General features: G+C 35.8%; 1 protein-coding gene across 4 annotated transcripts in view; it reads right to left on the minus strand.

Annotated features, from left to right (window-relative positions):
- Positions 1–23,907, minus strand: part of itsn2a (intersectin 2a) — an 84,335-nt gene that overhangs the window by 15,334 nt on the left and 45,094 nt on the right. The window contains exons 13-30 of one of the 4 annotated variants that reach the window (XM_022683286.2): positions 23,649–23,786; positions 22,642–22,782; positions 21,835–21,922; positions 20,850–20,989; positions 19,091–19,171; positions 15,087–15,223; positions 14,027–14,307; positions 12,467–12,579; positions 11,531–11,691; positions 10,503–10,538; positions 10,222–10,294; positions 9,957–10,135; positions 9,064–9,119; positions 8,129–8,295; positions 7,375–7,399; positions 7,170–7,291; positions 6,513–6,609; positions 4,798–4,989 (exon numbers count right to left, since the gene is read on the minus strand). In XM_022683286.2, coding sequence (XP_022539007.2) covers positions 4,798–4,989; positions 6,513–6,609; positions 7,170–7,291; positions 7,375–7,399; positions 8,129–8,295; positions 9,064–9,119; positions 9,957–10,135; positions 10,222–10,294; positions 10,503–10,538; positions 11,531–11,691; positions 12,467–12,579; positions 14,027–14,307; positions 15,087–15,223; positions 19,091–19,171; positions 20,850–20,989; positions 21,835–21,922; positions 22,642–22,782; positions 23,649–23,786 — 2,227 coding nt within the window. The remainder of the gene's footprint in view (positions 1–4,797; positions 4,990–6,512; positions 6,610–7,169; positions 7,292–7,374; positions 7,400–8,128; positions 8,296–9,063; positions 9,120–9,956; positions 10,136–10,221; positions 10,295–10,502; positions 10,539–11,530; positions 11,692–12,466; positions 12,580–14,026; positions 14,308–15,086; positions 15,224–19,090; positions 19,172–20,849; positions 20,990–21,834; positions 21,923–22,641; positions 22,783–23,648; positions 23,787–23,907) is intronic. The other 3 variants (XM_007260478.4, XM_022683287.2, XM_007260479.4) reach the window with 3 other exon arrangements.

Below are 23,907 nucleotides of genomic sequence, written 5' to 3' on the forward strand. Positions count from 1 at the left end.
TTCTCACTGTTCAGCTCATCTCAAACTAATTCAATGAAGCTGAGGTCTGGAGTCGGTTGCGAAACATAAGAATATACTTTGTACACATTTACAGTTACATTAATGAGTTCAGGAATAGTACTAGTGCTGGACAGCGGGGAACTAGAAACAGTATGCATTTCTCTCATACCGCCATACCACTAGAGACGCTGTGGAGCGCTGTGCAGAACAGTACATCAAAGAAGAGAGTCAAACGCTGCCTGGAGAGAAATTTATACTGTATGAGTGTTTTTATCCAAGCAAATAGAGCAAAAACTACAGCCCTTTTAACTATATTCATACTGTAGCTTAAATTATTATTTTAAGAAGAAGGAGAAAGAAGGGAATTGTGGCTGATTTAAATACTGTAATGCCTCTAATGGCTTCAGGAATAAAGATATAAAAATAAACATATAGCATATAAAAGTGAAATATCTCTTTGAATACTTAAACATTGAGTATTTTTGTCCATTTATAGTGTTTATAGAACTATTAAAAATATTTTAAATATTTTGTAAAGGAAGTTGTGTTGAAGTTGTTGGCGTATTTTTTTTAAGGTATATTGTTTATATGCTTCAGCTCTTTTTGTGCTTCATATATTGTTTAATTTTGTGGGACAAAGTAAACCCTATACTAATCCAAGCCTTAAAGTCTTAGTGTTTTATATTATATGTACTCAACAGTACAGTAAGTCACAAACATTGCTGGGGACAAAACGCAAAAGGGGAGGGTTAAGGGCTGCTCACCCACCCAGTTCACATTTAGCTTAGTCAACAAAAGAACAAAAGTGATAGACACAACAGATTACATGTTTTCTCACTAAATATCACAACATTTCACATTTAAGCATCTTCTGGGCATTTTAATGGTATTTTAAAGAGCTGATTCAGCTCATTCTATCATTTTAATCCAATAGAGAAAGCTAATTGAAATTGAATTGCATTTAAAGTCAACTTCTGTGTACTGAGGTTGTGTATAAAAATACTCATAATTTATCTTTACATAACTATTTCTCAACACTTATGTCTTTACCCTTTTTAATGAACATGCTTTTTTGTAACTTTGTTAAATTAAATAATTTTAAATTTAAATTTAATGTAATTAAATTAAAAAATATATATTGTTGACTACTTTGATGGCGCTTATAAGCCTCTTGTGCACGGGTTCTTAACCCTTTTTGCTGTGCGACCCCTTTTTAGGGTTAGAAATATTTTGCGCCTTCACTTGCAACTCAACCCCCCTTCACAAAAACAAATGATTAGCAGTTCTGCTTTCCAAAAGTAAGAGAATAATAAGTTTACTTATTTAACCTATTAAAATGGCTTGTCGTATACGGCCTACAGGTGTAGGTGAAACAAAACCTGGCCTATTAAGGGGTTAATGTAATGGATAGAAGTTTATGAAATCAGACCATTATCTTTTTTTAATTCCTTTTAAAAAGGTAACATTCTTAAGCAAACATGGAGGTGCACACCTGAGAATGTATGCAGGAACCTGAATCAAGAGTCAGAGAGTCGAGCAGAGTGGTTTATCTGTCTGATTCAGTGAAATAACAACACTGGATAATATATGGATCTAATTCTCTGCTTAATTTACGGGCAAAAAGTCCTTAATTGGCATCACTCTTGTCTATAGATTACGTCAGGACCCCCTATGGGATTGCGGCCCCCAGGTAAGCACCCCTGGGCATTGGGAACTCAGGCTCTGTTAGAGCAACCACCTAGAAACCTCATAGATTCCACCTGGGACACAACAGCAACCTGTTAGCAAACACAAAGCATTAACTTGGAAAGCACAGAAAATCAATCATCTAGTAACATCTAGAAATTAAACAAATGAAAGAAATTAGGGCCCAGCATTTTGCACAGTACTGTAGGTGGACTCAACACACACACACACACACACACAAACACACACAGTACCTCTCTTTTGCTTTTACACACTTAGCAAAACTACTTTGAAAATGTAAAGGGTGTTTCTCTCCTAAAAATATTCATTCAGCTTCTTTCATTAGTGTAGAACTATTTTTTTTACAGTAAATAACCCTGTTTCTACCTCACTGCTACCTCATTAATGTCCCTGTTAAATCCATTTGGAAATGAGAAACAAAGGGGAAAAGTCAAATAAAAAATAATCCATAAGGAAACTGCAGAAAAGAGGGAGGGGCGGTTCCAGAAAGAGTTAATGAGGGGGTGGGGTCTCATCTTCTGCATCCTGGAGCTGAGGTGTTGTCTGTTTGGAGCTGGAGGAAGGAGAGAGAAGAAGAGGGGCCATGGCTACAGTTCCTGAAATAAAGCACAGATGAGGCGAAGGGCAGGAAAGGGAGGGGCAAAGGGAGTAGATGAGTGTAACCATGAGAGACAATGAAGAGAGGGATGGATAGCATACGTCAGTACTGAGAGAAAGGGAAGGAAATAGGCCTCAGTGTTTAAAAGAGTGGAAATTTGCATAAATATCTGTAGCACTAAAAATTTGTTTTAATTTAAAACTGAGATGAAATTTAAGGTCCATTTCTGTGTGAGGTTATGTGTATAAATATTCATAACCTATTTTTACATAACCAATTCTCAACATTTATCTCTGTACCCTTTACAAAAGAACAAGCTTTTTGTTATTTTGCATGTAAAACTGATGCAAATAAATAAGCTTTGTTCTGATTTTCTGCTTCGTGATGATGTCACCATGCACTAATGGGTAGGGCAAAACAGTATTAACCAAAAATATCATGCTTCACCTATTATTAGGGGAATAAACGTCTATCTAACAGACCATTAGAAGTCCTTAATAGTCAAAAAAAGGGAGAAAATGCACAACAATTTATGATTGTTTACTATTTCTCTATATAAACATATAAAAATATAGTACAAGGGTACAAGTACAGTACAAAATTGTTTCTACAAAGGTTCTTTATTAAAGGCAATGTTTCTATGTATAATTGCATTAACCGTTTGCATGCTTAAGTTGTTCTTTGCCTGTTTTAGACTTTTTACTAAACTAAAAAAAGAGGTTTGTTCATCGTTACAAGTAAAAAAAACAACATTTTTTACAGTAGTATATTAAGGCTGTTTTTAGGAATGCACTGAACCTTTAATAACCAAAATTATTTGGCCAAAGATGGCAAAAGGAACTTTCCTTGTTTGGTAAACCAATTAAAACGACTAAAATATTCATATTGTAAAATGAAATTTTGATGAAGTGATCGAAACACATTTATTTGTATGGTTTGCAGGAATGTTACAAATAAAAAGTGTTCAAAAAAGTTTTATATTGTTCCTTTGTAACAGCTTTTTTTTTAAGACAAACAAACATTTAGGCTCCTTAAGTTGAAAACTTAAAATGAAAACCTGCGAAAAACTGTTTGACTGGATGTTAGTTACCTCACTTTTTGGCTTTTTTTTCCTAATGGTTATAGATCCTTAAATGACTGCTTCCCAGACTAATTAATCTGTGATGTCCTCACTCTTAACTCGTGATGACTCACTGTAGACTTTCTTCTTGAAGCTTTAACCCAGTGCTGCTTAATCAGCACAGCATCCATCTGTTGTTAACACATGCTGCAGAGCCAGTCAGTAAACACACAGAAATAATCAACTGCATGAGATTCATTATAAAAATGCTTTCTCAAATGCAGACAAACACCTTAGAAACATTTTTTCTATTATTTTAATGTGGAAAAGGATCTTATGGTTGAATTTTTTGTAGCATTATATAAACAAGAATATTCCAAAAGTACATCATAAAAAAAAATTATAAAATGCTCTGTTTGAAGCACAACGTCAATATTAGTATCTAGTGTTAAAGCATAATCCAGCTGAATTAATGTACAAATAATAATCTTAATAAGAAAGATATTGCTAATTAAGAGACTGTTATTCACTATCAAACTTGTCTAGACCAGGGCAGCAGACTAATGCAAGACATTACTACTTTAGTTCCATAACTAACAAACACCAATTATTATGCAATTATATAATTATCTTATAAGGAATTTGTCCTAATTTACTGCAGTAACTGTCTCTACATTTCTAGAAAGGTTTTACACTTTAAAGTTTCCTAAACGGAACCATCACATGTTTATTAAATCATGATATAATCCACCACATTTTATTGTATCATTATAATGTTCCATTTACTCTGTTTTTTTTTTTAAAGAGTTGCTTTTTAAATGTTGTATAGGCCTAAAGTATATATGTATTGGGCAGAACCGAGCTAAGTACACTAGTCTGGCCCTCTAAAACATTCCAATTTCTCATTCGGCCCCTTGGAAAACTCAGTTGCCCACCCCTGCTCTAGATGATAGAATATAGTTGTGTAGAATATAGAGGAACATGTGACTGTATCAGTGTGGTCAGAATGTAGGCACTGATTTTTTGTACTGATTTCTAAACAATTTGGACAATCCAACTCATCTTAAACATATTGGATGGAATTCTATCACTCCACTAGTTTCACAATGTCTAGTGTCTAGTACATCTTTGTATTGACAATAGAAATTATACATTCAGGTACGTATAAAAATGTTCTTCACACACAATTTCTCTACACGTTTCAGTGAAATTATGCATCAGCTGTTATATTTGGCAACCACTGCATCTTCATATTCACACATGTGTGCAGGGGCAAAACATGCCCATGAGCCTCCTCTCGGATACTGGTCGCTCGTATATGTTTTGTATGAAAGTATAAAAGTGTAAATCAGTCTATGTATATGTACTTAACAGGCACAGACAGTTTTATAATGAATACAATAATAAAAAAAATGAAAGTAACAAGACTCACATTGTTGACTGGGGTCGGACTCTGTGGTCATTTTGATGTAATTGGTTGGGAAAAGGCCAGTGACCCCGTTGAGCTCTCCTTTCCACCAATCAGAGTCATCCTTGTTGAAGACATTAATCAGCTGACCCTTTAAGAAGCTCATCTCATCCTCGCTGGCTGCTTTGTAGTCGTACATGGCGATGACCTGACACACTGAAAAGGGAGAGAGAGAGAGAGAGAGAGAGAGAGAGAAGGGCTCATTATACATTCAAGTAAAACTGTGTTAATTCAGTATGTGTGTAAAACTAAGGGAAAGAGAGTGCGTATATGTATTAGAGTATTGGACTTGTATTTAAACCTTAAATCACTGCAATTACCTTTTAACTGAAGTGGAGCTTATGTAGGCCTTTATTACTAACAGTTCTTTATTACTAACAGTTTTTTAAGGAAACAAATGTGGTCCTTCTATGGCTTTGCTTAAAGAACATTTTAAAGTAACTTTATTTTTAAGACTGTACACACTAGCAGGGAACAAGTAATGTTAAATTTCAACACGCAAGCAACAAGAAATATCATCAGTACCATATTAGCCATAATGCTGAATGTGTTACTAACGGTGGTGCACTATTGTTTTACACTATTTAGCATGGTAGTGTGCGGTTTTGGAGATGTAGTCTATAGTCTGAGCCTCACATTTGATATCTAGGCTAAGAATGATTATGTTGCAGCTGTTAGTGCACATCCACGTCTGTCTGAATGTTACAGATAGAAATGTATAGTAACAAACTACTTCACTACTGTACTAAAGTACTAAAATGCTGTATCTGTATCTACTAGCGTAATATTTTTTCTACTACTTCCACTTCCAAACAAATTCCAAACAATATCACTGCCAAAACAGTAGATGCTCTGCACTGTTACCGATTTTGATGAAGCTGCTCATCTTTGAGTGAATCAAGCAATCAAGCTGATCTCATAAGATCGTACATGCTCCCGTTCTGCCTTTCACTCTTCTGCAGTAGCTAGTAAAAGAAAATCCTCAGAAATACAGTCATATGAAAACGTTTTTTCTTATTTTTCTTGGCCTGCCACTTCTGGGCTTAACAAGAACTGTCCCTGTGGTCTTCCATTTCCTTACTATGTTCCTCACAGTGGACAACTGAGACAACTTTTTGTATCCTTCCCCTGAACAACTATGTTGAACAATCTTTGTTTTTAGATCATTTGAGAGTTGTTTTGATGAGCCCATTATGCCACTCTTCAGAGGAGATTCAAATAGGAGAACAACTTGCAATTGGCCACCTTAAATACCTTTTCTCATGATTGGATACACCTGGCTATGAAGTTCAAAGCTCAATGAGGTTACCAAACCAATTTTATGGTTCAGTAAGTCAGTAAAAAGTAGTTAGGAGTATTCAAATCAATAAAATGATAAGGGTGATTCTGCGTTTTACAGAGACCTTAAATTTACACTAGGGTTACACGGTTTGAGAAGGTAGCACAACTCGACAGAACAACGGTCAATGCTGGTGCCATTCGGGTTGGATTTTATGATATAGAGCGGACTCTGGTGCTTCGATATGGTGAAACTGCCCAAGTCATGCTGCAAGGCAGGAGTAGGGCTTTCACCATATAAAGGGGATGATTTTGATGTCATGATTGGGTGGTGTATGTGTACATGCTCTGTAGGTGTTTGAGTGTGTGTGTGTGTGTGTGTGTGTGTGTGCGTTACATACATGGCTGGGGAGCAGGGGTAGTTTTGCCACTGTTGGGCTCCAGCAGTTTGGTGTTTGAAGAGTTGAACCATCCCTTTTGACGCTTCTTTCCACGGGCCTTTGAGAAACACACATTTACATATATTCAAACACACAGGTTCACATGATATCCACTCAAAACACCAATCCAAACAGCCATGCACATTTCTGTAAATTCACATGCTGCTCCTGCAATTAATAACATCCTGACAGCAATGCTGATACACAGTACAGCTCCTTTATTGTTCATATAAACCTATTTTGAACTAAGTGTCTATAAGGCTAACAAAGCCATTGCTGACAACCTATTTTTCATGATGACAACAAAATTAAAACGAAATAAAAATGAATACGTGAAAACGAAAACTAAAAACGAAATTTATTACACTTTTCATCAACTTTTTCATCAAACTAAACGAAAATGCCAAAGACTGACGAATGGGGAATTATTTGTAATAAATGATATTATTGAGCAGTGATCATAACATAGCCGTGCCACACGGCGCCCCTGTCACCGGTGTTGTGCCGAATTCAGCACCCAAACTACGAAAAGCACCCCCTCACGGAAGAGGCTACAGGTGACATGACTATTTTTCTGCACCCCCTCTCAACCAGAGTGATGTAATCATGAACTCTGACCTGTAGTTCTCCCAGCCACCAGCCGCAGGAGTTTTTATGCAGAATGAGAATCAGCTGACCAGTCGTCAGGCTCAATTGCTCTGGTGTTGTGGCGATGCAGGCTGCTATTACCTGGGCAATCTCTGAAAGAAAAGAGGACGGCTGAGAAAGTTTGCTTCTTCCTTTAGTATGAATTGTTACTTCTGGAAAATCTTTATGAACTCACCTGGCTTTTTACTGGATTTGGCAGTCTAAAACAGTAAAATAACAAATTATGATTACCTTAGTTAATAAATAGTTTACAGCAGTTAATAAATAAATAACAGTTTTAAATGAATAATTCGAAGTGCATAATGAATCTTTTTCAGATGTTACACAATAACGCAGTTACTGATGAATAATTCATAATGTTTACTAAATAATTTAAAGAAGTCAATGAAGAATTATTGATACCTGAGCAATAGTCCAAGGTAGTTGTTAAGTCATTTATAGTGAAAAATGAAAAAAAAAATATATATAATAGATATTGAATAATTCAAAGAAGTAACTGAAGAATTAATAGCAAACACTAAATAATTATTAGTACCTAAAAAATAAAATAAAGTAGATACTGAATAATTCATATTGGATACTGAATAATTCAGAGTACCTAAACAATAATTCAAAATGGTTGTTAAGTAATTTATAGTAAAAAATTAAAAATATAACATATACTGAATACGTTATAGTGGATACTAAATAGTTGATAATATTTTTTGAATAATATTCAGTTCCTGAATAATTAACGTAAATGACTCAATAACGTAAATGGCTCAATATTAAATGGTATATACTGAAAATCTATAGTAGTTTAATAAAAAAATATAGTAGAGTATTTACTTAAAGATTAATACAATAACACATTTCTTATGGAGGTGAAGTTCAGAAATCTAATCACAGGAAATATAAACACACTGAACAGAACAGCGGTTTAAACATACGTCAGAGTCTTTGGGTTTAACGTAGTTGGAAGGGAAGAGTCCTGACTTGTCACCGATGCTGCCTCTCCACCACTCCCCTTCCTTCTCTGTTACCAGGACAACGTCCTCAGCCCGGAACGTCAGGTCACCTGACTCCGGACTCTCATACGTGTAAAGAGCCACATACTCTGATTGGACAGAAATATAAACCATAAAACCATAAGTCATGAATTTATTAAATATTGGTTGATATCAATAAATACCACTCACTGTATGTTGAAATATATCATGTACTTATAAAACATTACACATTTCATACTATTTTATTTTCAACTTCATTTATTTAATGTACATGTTTGATTTTAATTATTTCAGTTAATTTAGTTTTAATTGGCTATGATTTTGCTTTTATTGTAGAAATATCAGTTGTAAATACTTAAGAGACCACTTCAGTTTCTGAATCCGTTTCTCTGATTTTGCTATTTATAGGTTTATGTTTGAGTAAAATGAACATTGTTGTTTTATTCTATAAACTACAGACATTTCACCCAAAAAATCATTTAGAGCATTTATTTGCAGAAATGAGAAATGACTGAAATAACAAAAAAAGATGCAGAGCTTTCAGACCTCAAATAATGCAAAGAAAACAAGTTTATATTCAGAAATCAATATTTGGTGGAATAACCCTGGTTTAATAACAGTTTTCATGCATCTTGACATGTTCTCCTCCACCAGTCTTACACACTGCTTTTGGATAACTTTACTCCGCTCCTTGTGCAAAAATGATGATGGCTTGTGATCATCCATGTTCCTCTTGATTATATTCCAGAGTTTTTTTTAATTTGGTAAAATCAAAGAAACCATACTTTTTAGGTGCTCTCTAATTTTTACAGTTAATAAATAACTTCAAATGTGGATAAACATTTTGCTCTTTTGTAAAAAATTATACTGCTTACCTTCAAGTTGACCTGAGTCTGAGAGGTCTAGTTCATCCACCGTGGAATATAAAGGTCTAAAAACACAAAGAACAAAATAAAAACACTTACATATTCATCTTAATGAATGTATGTAGGACCCATGACCCTCAAAGAACTTAGCATCTATTTACAAGTAACCAGCAACATCAATAATGCACATATGAAATGAATGATGAATATATATATATGTATATGAATGGTGTAGATAATTTTGAAATGTTCAATTGTGCACACAGCTATATAATATTTATACAAAAAAAAATGAAAAAACTGTCTAGCACTGGGTTGTGAAGCAGCAGAAAAGATTACGCTCCATTTAGTACCTCTGGGAAGAGTTTAAGTGCCAAAACTACCTGATGTTCTTATACCAGATGTATATAAAATGCCTAAAATGTTTTAGCAGGGTTCACCGGGCGATAAAAAAAGAACAGGATCTGGTTCATACACAGCACTGAACTACAACTCTACATATTCTTGCTGGTGGCAGATAAACTGCTTGTTCTTTCAGGCGACACGCCCCAAAGCATCGAGAGAAAGGCAGAGAAAGCGATTGGGAGCGATGCCGCGTCGCTGCAGTGTGAACAAGAAAAGTTCCGCCGCTTTAAATGAACACTGTCAGAATTAAATCCTTCTCTGTAGTTTATCCGTTTGGCTTGGACAACCGTTTGGCTTGGACAACGTCTGGGTCCAGACCCGGACCACCGTCCGCCTATTAGTGACCCCTGGAGTAGGCTATATTATAATAATTAATAGTGTATAAAGAAATGATTACGGTGTAAAACTCCACACATTGCTAAATTAATATTGATCTGTGATTATTTATCATTATTCCTGTGGAACAGTGTGAGTGAAAGAAAGAGAGAGGTCTTTACTCAGTGTGTGTGTTGTTGGTGGTCATCATGGAGACGTGGGTTTTGGGGAACCAGCCTCGGTTATCTCTGAGTTCTCCATACCACCAGTTCTCCTGCTGTTCAAGAACTGTGATGATGTCATCTTTAGAGAACCCCAGGTGACTCTCTGTGTTAGCTGTCCAATCGCAAAGAGCTACAGCCTACACACACACACACACACAAACACACATAAAATATACAGTATATAAGAACTGACAGTTTAGTAGAGATGCTGAGAGACACTCACCTGTACATGCTGTGTGTATGTGGCTGCAGGAGTGTGTGTGGGTGTTGGACCCTCTATATCCACCCTGGGAATCCTAAAATAATGTAATAAATAATGTAATAAATGCAATAAAATACAATTATTGGTTTCTGGTATAATACATATTTCAAGATAATAAAAACAACTAAGAAAAGGCAAAAAATATGATGAAAATGAATGTCAGAGAACAGCCATGTTCACACAGCTCTGACAAAAAATCAGTTATAGTACAGAATCTTACAGCTACAGCACTATGATTAAACCTTAATCTGGCAGATGTTCTTTCCACTGTGCCAACCCTGGTGAAAAAAATAAACTTAATTGTACTTAAAACATATTGAGAAATGTCTAAGAATGCTGTAAATATGCTAACTGATTTATGCACCTACTTAAAATATATTAAAATACATAAATATTATGCTTTCATCAAATGTTTGGAAGTGAAATTTGATCATACCATTTAAAAAGAACAATATAGTGTATTTTTAAATAAATAGACTATTATGAAGTACACTTTTAGTTTAATGTAATTCAATATACTTCTAAAATACTTATTTCCAAACATACTTTTGAACATTTTTCTACAACTTTTTAGAAAGTAAATTAAACGAATACATTGGTAATTATTATTTTTGTTTTTTTTAATAATACATTAATATAACAGTTAAAATGTATTCCAATGCTCTGTATTTATAATGAGGAAAATATAAATATAAGGAAATTATATGATACAGTGTTAAATAACACATTTAAATGTCCAATAAAAAATGTAAAGTAAATTTGTAACATGAAAAAAAATGTAGTAAGGTATATTAAATATATTTTTATACCCAACGAAGTGAACTACTTACAAAAAACAGGAACAAGAAGTATATTTGTACTGTATAATGTAAATAGATCACATATATTTAACATCAATTCTTAGTAAATTTCGAATAGACTCTGTGTATAATAGTGATACAGTTGTAATACTCATTAAATGTATTATAATTTTACTGTAAGCATATTTAAAATAGTTCCAGTTTAGTACAGTTAAGTACACTTAGCATAATTTAAGTAAGACTTTTGTACTATTTTTATACAATTAAAGTATAATAATGACAAAAAAGGTTGTTCCATTTTAGCACTCTTTAAATATACTGATTAATAATGTGGCTACAAGTACACTTAAGTGCACTATAGCATAATAATGTTTAGTATACTTTAATCTACTTTATTTCCACTAGGGAAAGTTAATTGATAAATGAACTAAGATATAAAAAAAAAATGTTCAAGGCATTTCAAGGCTTACCTGGAGTAGTCAGCAGGGGGCACTGTGGTGTGTGAGTGAGCTGCTGTAGGATCAGCCTGATCTTTATTGTTCTTCTCTGCATAGCTCTCTGGAAACCAGCCACTCTTTCCTTCATAGTGTCCATACAGCCACCCAGGCTCCCTGACCGTAGACTCATCCACCTGAAGAGCCAAAGCAAATATTAGAGTCAGAGACCTTCTGTTAATTATTTTATTGCCTTTTACTGCCTCATCTTTAAGAAGATCTCTGGCCTAAAAAAAGTCTCCACCTGGATGTTAGTAAGTAAATGATGTGGCGTTGATGCTGCAGTTGGTCTGCAGGTTTAGGTTCAGCAACAGTATGTGCTGAAGGAATGAGGTCAGCTGACTACCTGAATATACTGAATATAGACCAAGATAACAATGTCAGGATTCATAGTGCTGGAATTGTGAAAGAGTGATCCAGGGAGCATGAGATCATCATTTTCACACGTGGATTGTTCACCACAGAGTCCAGATCTTAACCCCATTGAGAATCTTTGGGATGTGCTGGATGGAGAAGGCTTTGTGCAGTGGTCAGACTCTACCATCATCAATGCTGCTGCAAGATCTTGGTGAAATATTAATGCAACACTGGATTGAAATAAATCTTGAGATTTTAGAAGCTTATTGAAACAATGCCACAGTGAATGTGTGCTGCAATCAAATATTAAAGTGTGTGGCAACTTTTTTTTGGCCAGACAGTGTATGTCTAAAAAAAAAAACACACCAAACACTAAACATCTGATAATAGAGTTTGATTCTAAAGCTGCTTTGTCATTTTCCCCTAATTAGATGTTTTCCATTTTTCCCTGATGTCGAAAATAAAAGAAAAACTGAATGTCTGTTTTGACGTAAAAATAAAAATAACATGGGTGATCAGTGATGTGAACACAGTAGTGAAATTGTATCTACATACCTCTATAAGACAATCTGCCACCAGCGTGAGTTCGTCAGCATTACGGGCAGTAAAGGGGTACAGAGCTCTGTAGGTGTTCAGCTTCCCCTGAGCATTTAAAACAGGCTGCACACCTGCAAACACAACACACAAACAACAAAAATGACCTGTTTATGGAAGAGCTACATTCAAAATGCTGTGTAGTCTAAGACTAGGCTTAATTCCTGTCTGGGAAGCTGCCTCTATATCTATAGCTGACCCTATACCTAATGATGCTCTCACTGGATCTCATTGATGTAAATGTTATTAATTTACTACTACTAATAATAAATAATATACATTTAAAATTGTCTGTAATTCTCATGGTGCAGTTTTAAAAGGTGGTGGGCAGGTGGTTGTTGTGTTATAGTATCTTAGGTGGTTGCTAAAACATTGTAATGGGTGCGTGTGCTGAGTAGCTAAGCTTTGCTAGATGTTGCTATGATATCAGAGGTGATTCACTGGCTGTTGCAGTTGTATGGCTATTAAATACAGCACTACTTAAAACATCGGGACAAACTTTGTCAAATTTGTCCAAATGTATAATTAAATATTACATATTTTCATCGTGACAAAGTATGTTCAAACATTTGATTTGTTTTAAATAGAAGACAAATTAGATCCAAAGATTTTGAAGATCGGCTGTGCCAAGACAACATAATAATAATAATAATAATAATAATAATAATAATAATAATAATAAATAAAAATAAATATAATAATAATAATAATAATAATAATAATAATAATAATAATAATAATAAATAAAAATAAATATAATAAAAATAATAATAATAATAATAATAATAATAATAATAATAATAATAATAAATAAATATAATAATAATAATAATAATAATAATAATAATAATAATAATAATAATAATAATAATATTAATAACTTTTATCGGAAGTCAGTAAAAAAAAAAAAAATTGAAGCTTCTGAAGATTGGTTGCCTATGCTGGCTTATACTGTAGGTCTGTAGCAATTTAGATAGCCAGACATAATTTCTGCTTCATAAAAAAAAAAGAATAAAAAAAAAAAAAAACTTTTAATGGAAGTCGGTGTGAAAAATCATTTTGGAATTTTGGAGTAATTTTGTAGCATTTCCATTGGACCAATAATTTCCCACATTGTCACATTATTTAAAAAAATCACAATGGCAAAATTGAAAATATAAGAATTTTAACAGCTTAAAAATATAGTTAATATAATATATATACCATGAACCATGAACATATTTCCCGCCACCAGTTTGTTTCACATAACCGTTAAGCAAAAATGTGCTGCAATGTGTTGTAAGTGTTGACTAATAGAAGGCCCTACTGTCATATTTCTAGCATTTCATTCATAATGAACACCATCATCTACACACCGAAGCCTCAGCCTTGTATAATTACAGAGAGAGGAGATTAAGTCTGTGTTCTGCTGGCACTAATCCCACTCAATACAGTGATGAAGCAAAATAAATGTAGAAAAAAGATAACAAGCACAAGGTATAATAGTTCCTTGGCAGGTTTGCCTCAGAGGCGCTCACTTACCGGTTCCATTGGCTGTGTTCCTGAACAGCGCAGAGAGCTGTGACTGGAGATCTGTATTCACACTGCTGTCAGCCTTTATTCCGCCTTCGTCTTTTGTGCCATATTTCTCTCTCTCCTCTGCTTTCCTCCTTTCTTCTTTTTCTCTCTCTTCTGCTCTTTTTCTCTCCTCCCTTTCTCTTTCTTCTGCTTTTCTTTTCTCCTCTTTTTCTCTCTCCTGGGCAAGTTTCCTCTGTCGCTCAGCTTCCTCCTTCTGCAAGCGCTCCTGCTCCAGCTTAGCCTGTCTGAGCTCACAAGAACACACACACATACACATACAAACACAGATAAACACACAAATACACACAGGGGGATGAAAGTGTTATAAAAAAGTAGAAATGTGCATCTCAAAAAAATTAAAAACATACGGCCAGTCTATAAATTATACAGACGCTTAGTTACAAAATGTGTCAGACAGAACATAACAAGCTCTGCCTAATTCTTTGGTATTGTTAGATGGTTGCTGTGGTACCTCTTAAGGTCCCTCAGGATTTGCTACTCTATTTCAGAGGTTGCTATGGTGTTGCTAGGCAGCTGCTATGGTGTCTTGCTATAATGCTACTATGTACTTGCTAGGGTGTTCTAAGCAGTGTATATGTTGAATGTGGTGTTTTATGTTGCTGGGGTGTTTTTAAAGTGATGCTATGGTGTTCAAGGTGATTGCTTGGGCATTGCTAGATTACTGTAAATTTATCCCAGGTGGTTGACATGTCAGATTTAGGCAAATGTCCAATCCACCAGAAAAAAAATGAAATAAAAAAGAAGAATAATATAGTGAGAATTTTATAAATCTGATTGAAACTATCTATTGCATTTTTTGCCTCCCTGGGTGCAGAAGTCTGTAAAATTGTAAGGAAAAGCCTCTGAACCTCAATGTCTAATCAGACCACATTTATATACTGTACCTGCCTGAGGTTTTGCAGCAATTCAGAGTGCATTATAATTTGTCAGAGAATATTTGGACAAAAACAAAAAAAAGACCCTTTGAGTAAGATGAAGGATTAAAGTGAGTACTAAAAATCACCTGGCTTCTTCTTCCTCTCTCCTCCTCTTCTCTTCCTGCTCTTGTCTTCGTCTCTGAAGCTCCTTCACCTTCTCCGCTTTCACTCTGCTCAGCTGCTCCAGCACGGTCTGCTGCTGCGACTGCCTCTCCCTCAGTTCCTGTAGCGTCAGCACGACCCAGAGAAGATTTGCACACATCCCAATTCAAAACCACCTTAGAAGACACACTACAGTTATACCAGTCTATTCATGTATTCTGTATTGTTGCATTATGCAGGCATATACTGTATAGTGTACACTACAGGGCTGAAGTATGGAAGCAGTAACATTCTATGGGAAAAGGCTTCTTCACGCTCTAGATAAGAGCTAATAACTGTCTATTACACTGAGCAGTTTTTAATTCCCTCTGATTGACGAGTTTCAGGAGCCCATTAATGGGGAAATTGGGTATGTCTGATTAAAATGGCAATAGACTATGTTATGGGTTAAGAATCATATTACTCTCAGCAAGGGATGTCCCTGATCTGGTCATTGTGTTAATTTCTTTTCGCTCCTGCTTACGCTGTCACACTGGCTGGTTAGAAAATACACTAATCCAGCAAGCAACCCACGGAGCCATCCGCTACATTCCTCCACTTCATTTTCCTCCAAACTGTTGTAACCGTCACTGTGTTGAGTACTTTCATGTGCTCTCTTTTGCATGCACACATGCACATACACACACACACACACACACACAATCTTTTCCTAAAAACAAAAGAAATGCGGAAACACTGGGCTATAGATACACATGGAGGGAAACAGAAATGGAAGAAACTTAGGGAACATGTTACGAGGGGGTGGAGCTACAGATTCCAGTCATGTGGGAGAACACAGGTGAGAACACGGGGAAAAAAAAACAGAGCTTGTGCAGGAACTCAAGGCGAAATAAACAGACAGGAAGGCTGAAACGACAGAGACAGACTAGGAAAGACACAGAACAGGAGCAGAAAGTGCCATCCGAATCTGGTCTGCCAGGCTTACTGGATTAAAAAAAAGCCTGGTTGATCAGCTCGGCTCTTGACCATTGTATGACCAAACTGACTAAGTTGGTGAACCAGAATAATCAATATTTTTAAACAGTTACTGATCAGCATGACTGAGGGTTTTGCTGGTTTATTAGAATGACCAATCTGACCAAGCTAATTAACCAGTATAACCAAGTGGATTGAAAGGTATGATCTGAAATAAGTCAATCAGCATGATAGGTATACCCATGGTAGTTGATTAAAATGACCACAAAAGTTGAGCAGCAAGATCACATCAGTTGATAAGGATAACTACGGTATTCGACCAGCATCATTGGTCCAGCAGTATGGCTGCCTTGACCAGACTTACCAAAGCAGTATTACCAGTAACTTTATCAACAGATATTATCAGTCAGATGACCAGATTAGTCAAGATAATCATGCTGGTAGACCAGACAAGCTTTTGACCATCAAAATCCAGCTTTGATCACCAACTACCAGCAAAACCTTATTCTCACAATCTTATTGCTGCTTCCACACTTTTGCCTGTAGTGTCACCTACAGCAGGTTTCTAGCACTATTTGTACTGCTGCTTTCTTGTATGTTTGTAATGATACACCAAAACAATGGTGAGGTTCATGAATGATGTTGGTGAACTGGTTCAGAGGATGTGCATCTACCCACACAAACTCAAACAACCACAGCTGCTGTTTGCATTCGGGCCTAAAAGAGACTTAACTACACATATAATTAAAATAAGTGGAGAAAAGCACAACCGCTGCTATAATCATGCATTTCATATCCGCTTACAGTTACATAACAGCATGTTTATCTCTCAGATACTTTATACAGTTTGTTTTGTAAGTGTGTTTTTGTATTCTGTAGGCGGGCCACGATGAAAATGAGGCTCTAAGCTGTTTAGTGTTGGAACTGAAACAAGAACAGAGACAATTATTATTCAGGCTCTCATTTAGGTGGATTCTTAATGAGTTTTGCAAACTTGTTTCAGCTCTGGATTTTGGGATGTTTTTTTGCAGCTCGTCCAGCAGAGAGCAGCTTCTTTGTGTACTGAGAGAAAGTGTGTGGCTGAAAGGAAATATCCTATTTCACACTTTTCTCACATTTCAGAAGCAGCGTTGTCTGCTGGAACTGTTTTGGAGAGTAAATATGAGCCTTTTCTATTCATGAAACAACAATGATGAAGGTGGGAGATGCCCGAGGGCGAAGGCTTGCTCTTCCACACTGTTAAATAAACACACACTAAGAACACTGCCCAAAGAAAAAGGCAATATTTATTTTAGTTATTAACTTAACATTAATACTTTTCCTAAAATTGATGCTTTAACTAGATAAACCATGTGTGCAGGCCTACACATCAGTACTTCAGCTTTGTTACTGCATTACTTTAATTGTTTACATAAGTTTAATAGACTCTACACTCTAAAAAATTAAGCCTTGGGTCAACAAAAAAAATGCAATGGTTTCAATAGACTTTGAGTTGTGTGAGCTTCTTGTAGAATTACATTGATCCAAAAAAATATTTTAAGTATGGTGAATTAGTTTTTCAGTTATAGTAGAAAGCATTTTTTAACAGCATGAACTTAATAACTGTCACCATCAACAGATATTCTTAAATTACCTGCACAAAAATATATATTTACATAAATCAAACTCACATAATGAGCACAACACCACATCCTTTGTTAATGTAATTCAGCAACTGAGAATTCATGACTATTATTTATCTGTCTTATTGTCAGTCATATAAGTACTGTGATAATGCAGATATGACCAGCTGGACCCAGACAGCATATAGTCTATATACATTCAGCAACACAAAACATAGTAACTTGCTCTTATAGCCTTCAACACTGAGGCCAGGCAGTTATTAACTATTGTATATCACATATGTGAATCCCAAAAGAAGAAAGCAGTCTGTGAGGAAAAACTACACACTGATGGTGAGTGAGAGATATTGGGAGGACACACCCAATATGCAAATAGCCTGACCAACATCAGTTCTAAAGAGTAAAACTGAGCATGTGCAGTAGTGCAGAGTAGTTGGCTTGGCCCCAACTAGACCTCCACTAACTACAATTTGTACATTTTGCAAACACAAATTATTTAGTTAGTCCAACTTTTAACAAGAAACTTAATAATGTTAGTTGAGGAAACTAGTTTGCTATAGTTTACGGTGCAAATCAATATTTCTTGTTCAGCTGACTTAAAAATCACCTTAAGGAGAACAATTTTAAGTTTAGTTTTTTTAGTGTAGCCTATCATCACCAAAATTTGATTCATTAATCTTGTTGATTTGCTCATATTATAGATTTTCTCAACCTTCTCTATTGCCCTTATAATGTCAGTTTTGCTGAAGTTGTCTTAATTACGTCAAACAATGTTAATATTTAACAGTGTGATCAACTTTATTTAATACTTTGGTCACACAGCTCATCCCTCACATACTTAAAACTGGTGCCTCTACTTCTCCAGAGGAATATCCAGCATGTCTAAGTTGGTGGGAGAATTCAGATGGATGGGAAAATTACATTTTCCAATACAGATAATTACGTTGCCAGAAAATGACTTTTGTATTTTAGTGTTTAATGGAATATATTTAGTCTGGGTTAGTCAGGAAAGTGTGTTGAAACAAATTCATTAACTTATTTTTTTATCTTACAGGGTAAGTATTGGCTTTAGGCCACCATAATTATTTTTTAGAGTGTACAGCAGAACCCTGTGGTGCTGCACAAAATATGCAGAGATATAGTGTCTATATACTGAACTATATACCGAAGAGTGGTCTGTGTGCTTATCCTGTGGACAGTGCAAGCCTTCACCCATGGTCTGTAACTGTCAATAGACACCAAGCATTAAAGTTCTTATACAGAACAGAACACAGAACAGGGTGGTGGAGGATGAGGATCCACCGATGAGATGCGCAAGAAATCACTGAGAAGACGGTGATGGAAGATGAAGGATGCTCTGAGGTGAGTGAGAAAGAGCGAAAAAAGAGAACCTTTATTAGAAAGAAGAGATTGGTTAGACAGCCCAACAAAGAAAGAAGCCCCTTTAGCACACAGTCATCCATTTCCACTGACTACAGGGAGCAGAACAAGAGAAAATGAAAGAGGGATAGAGAGACAAAGTAAGAAAGAAAGACAGAAAAGACAGAGAAAGAGAGAAGAAATGTTAAGAGACAGATCAAAGAAAAAAAGAACAACTGGAAAGAAAGAAGCAAAGAAAGAATTGGAACATTAAATATTAGTTAAGTTAAGAGAAAATGGTATCAGGAGTGTGTTATTGTTTAAATAAGAACTGTTCATGCCACTGTTATGGAATTAGCATGATAGTGAGTGTGTGTATCTGTGTGTTCATGGGGTTATGTGTTTTTTTTTTGTTCTGTACAGCACAGTTATTACTGTAACACACAAGAAATCAGTTTTATCATTGTCTTTTATCAAGACAAGTAATTTCCTCCAAGTACATTTCAAGTACACTTTCTTTTTAACAATAAAGGCCACCAATAGCACTGTTACAGTGGCCTTTTATTATATAATTCATTTTATTAAACTTGTTAAAGCCTGTGTACAGTTCAGAGACAGATCAACTAGTGTCCATGGGAGATTTTAATAAAAGAAAGAGATCAAGCCTGGTGGTAAAGAATTTTAGCTAGTTTTGTTGATTCTAAGTAAGATTAATATGTAAAAAAAATGCAGCAATTGTATATAAGACAGCAGAGAAAAAGACAGGCCTAGAAAATATCTTACACCAAGCGGAAAGTCTAATTTCACACCTTTGCCATTAAAATAGCAAAAAAAGCTTATTAATATATCTGCACTGATGGGTGTGGTGGTCTGAAAGTGTGTTCAGGTGTGTTCAGGTTCATATTTTGGAGTATTGCTATCTTGGCAGCAGAAAACACAGTTGCACCACTGACTGATTTGATCCCTAAAAACAGTCAACAGTCAGACGTTCAATGCTATCTTGAGACACAGGTGCGCTGTACGTTCGAGTTGCAAACTCCCCCTCATTACACACACAAGAATGTGCAGCAGTGCACAAATCCAACATTCACATTAATAATAAGCAGAATACAAAATAAAATGAGATTGCTCTTCTCGTAAATTATCTGCTCGTGAACCTTCACATTGTGAACGAACAGGTCAGTTTCCTCTGATTAAAAGAGCAGAAGCGCTGCGCCATTAAAATACTCTGCCAAAGTCAGAGTGCACCTGACCCTTAAAGGGAATCGCAAGGGACACAGTGATTGGTTTATTTCACGTCACATTATGCCCTAAACGCCCTAATGAGTAATTAAGATAATTAGTACATGAATTCTGCACATTTTGAGCATTTTGGACATATACATTGATAAAATAGGGCCCTCTGATTTACATCTAACATTAGATTACAAAGGACCTTAACCTTAAAGGCAAAACTTAGCACTATAGGACAACAGGAGCTCTGGAGGTTCTAGGTTTCAGGTTCTCTAGCTATGAATGTGAGTGAAAGTCTGAGAAGGTTTTACACAGATAAAAGAGGAAGCAACACAGTGCCAAGACACTTTACTAAAAGAGACAATGTAAAACTGCTACATGTCAGGCTGAATTATGTGGGATTCTCTTATAATAAGTTGTTTATATTCACTATTATGTCCACAGAAGCAGCACATACTGTACAATCATTAATGCAACCATTTATGCTGAAACCATCTCATGCTCATATGTCCTGTCCTGAGTGTATGCAAAAAAAAACAAAGTGAGGTGTAGTTGGACCTTCATGTCACGGGTGTAGCGCTCCATCTCGCACAGCTTGGCTGTAGTCTCTCTCTCCAGAGCGTCCAGCTGCTCCTTCAGCTTCCTGCAGCTCAGATCCTTTGAACACACGCTCTGTTTCACATCACTGACTCCTGCACCTGAGCAAGCAACACAACGAGAAAGAGAGTTATTATACAAAATGTACAAAAAGATCCGGGGACACCTTCCAGTTAGTAAATTCAGCTACTTTAAGATTAGACCACTGCTGACACAGGCATCCAACTGTGCACACACAGCTTATATAAAGCTCCATAGAGAAAACACTGACCAACAGAAAGGAAAGCTTTGAAGCTGCCACAGGCATACTCATATCATATGAGTATAAGACTCTTCTGAGGCTGAGTACAATCAATTCCTCACAGCGAAATAAGAAAAAAAAATTAAAAAGAGGCTTAGGGGCTCCTAGTGGTGCCACTATTATCAGGAGATTGTTGGTTCGAATCCCGGTCATGTAGCTTGCCATCAGCTACCAAAGACCTGAGAGAGCACAATTGGCCTTGCTCTCTCAGTGCTCTCTATTTCCCCACATCACTCCAAAGGGTGATGTCGATCAGCACAAGGTGTCTGTGAGCTGATGTATCAGAACCGAGTCGCTGCATTTTCCTCAGAGCACAGCGCTGTGATGCTACTCAGCAATACTGCATCAGCAGCAGTTGAAAAAGAGGCAAAGTCTGACTTCACATGTATCAGAGGAGGCATGTGCTAGTCTTCCCCTCCTGTTATTGAGGCATCACTAGTAAAGGGGGAATCTTAATGAGTAGGTTGGGTAATAGGCCTTGTAAATTGGGGAGAAAATGTGAAAAACATTAGAAATTAATTTATATATACAGTATAAAAAACAATAGAGGCTGATAATGCCACAAATATCAATTTTGCATCCTCCATCACCTAACCACACACGCACACACCGTACTAGTCAGCAATAAGCAGAGTGTTTTCTTACAGGTAGTGTTTGTCTGGGTGAGTTCTCTCAGTCTGTCACTTAGTTTCAGTTTCTCCGGGGCCAGACTGCCCAGCTGCCTCTGAACATCCTGAAAATGACCAGAAAAACACAAAATGTTTAGAAACAGAATCAAAATCATATATCTGAACAAAACATTTAATACTGGAACCATAAAAAATGATTACTAAATTAAAGTATTTCATCCCTTTAAAGCCTTAGAGGTTGCACTTATTGTCAGTAACCGAATTGGCCAAATTGGTCAAAATAGCCATTTTTCCTCTCGGGTGTCATGTGATTTATAAGTATTATAAGGTTTCAGGTGTTATTAATTGGGTGTTATTGCTTTCATACTCTCTCAAACTGGTGACTAGATGTTCAACATGGCACCTCAACATGGCAAGGAACTCTAAAAACTCTGAAAAATCTGATTGCTTTACATAAACCATAAATGCCAACACCCTGAAACTGAGCTGCAGCTTGGTGGCTAAGACCCTTCAGAGGTTTAACAAGACAGGTTCCACTCAGAACAGGCAATTTTTACTTAGGGGTGTACTCACTTTTGTTATTAAAGTGTCATATCTTTATGGATTAAAACATACTTTTATGCTTTAATCCATCAAAATGTAAGAGTTTCTATGTGAGTCCTCACTTTGATTTTTGCTCTTATCACCACAGAACGTGTCTACTGATAACTGAAGAATGGTCTATCTACACCTGAGACTAGTATATCATTAGAAAGATTATCTTTATGTTGCAAACATATATGTGTATAGATGATTAAGCAAAAACAAATCAGTTGATCTAGACCTCAAACTGTAGCTGCAGAGAGTTGATGTCGGCAATGCGACCGTCCCGCTTCTGATTGATGAGCTCCAGCTCTGCTCTCTGAACCCGCCTCTTGCTTTGAGCCTCACGGAGGCAGTCGGAAATCTGCTTGTGCTTATTACCCTGTAAAAGAGAGAAAAGCGAGAGAATTTTCAATTAAAACAATACCTCTCATTTCACTTTGATTAGACACCCTAGTTCTGAGAAAACAGAGGAACAAAATCAGATGAAAATAAGGATAATGATTACAAAAACGTAAAGACCAAGAATGAGATAAATAATAAAGAAGAAGTATACAATGAAGATAAAAAAATAAGGCAATGAGGAAGAAGAAAAAAGAAGAAACAGAAGATAAAGAAGAAGAAGGTAATATGGACCAAATTAAGGGAGAAAAATTGGAAAAAAAGAAGAAGAAGATTCGTAGAAGAAAAATCTGATTAAATATAACAAAAAGAAGTTGATTAAGATCAAAACAATGAGAGGAACAAGAAGACGAACAAAAATAAAGTGATGAAAAGCCATGAAAAAAAAGTTATAAGCAAGAAAGTGTTAAAGATTGCAGAAAATAGAACAGAAGAAAAGAATAGAAGAAAGTGATAAAGATCGAAGAAGAATATGAAGAAAAGGAAGATGATAGGAAAAGGCAAAGACAGCAAAAAGAAGAACGTACAAGTGATGAAGTTCAAAGAAAAGAAGAATAGAATTAGATGATGAAGGTCTACAAAGAAAAAGGTGATAAAAAAAGAAGAAGAAAAATTAATGAAGAAAAAGAAAAATAAGGTGATGAACATTATAGTAGAAAAATATGAAAAAGGTGATGATGAAGAAACGGAAAAAAGAAGGCAAAGAAAAAGAAGGTGAAATGAAGATAAAGTTTGAAGAAGAGAAGAAGAAGGTCATGAAGGTCTATGAAGAAAAAGATGATAAAGAAGAAGAACACAGGTGTTAGTCGAGTGTGTCTCTGTCGTATATAGAGATTTAAATCTGACCACAGCCTCCAGCTCCAGCTCCAGGCTCCTCTTCCTGGCTGTGAGTCTCTCAATGTCTCTCTGCTCTCTCTCTCTCTGATCCTGGAGCTCTGTCCTCTTCTTTCTCTCCCACTCCAGCCGCCTCTGTCGCTCTGCTGCCTGAGAGAGAGGAAGACTATGAGGGAAATGTCCATCTATCACCTGATTATTTTTTTTCATAAGAATTGTCTGCATTTTCAAAAATAATAATAATAAAAAAATGCAATCAAATCAAATCACT

The sequence above is a fragment of the Astyanax mexicanus genome, chromosome 1, assembly GCF_023375975.1.
Source record: "Astyanax mexicanus isolate ESR-SI-001 chromosome 1, AstMex3_surface, whole genome shotgun sequence".
In the NCBI taxonomy this organism is placed as follows: Eukaryota; Metazoa; Chordata; class Actinopteri; order Characiformes; family Acestrorhamphidae; genus Astyanax; species Astyanax mexicanus.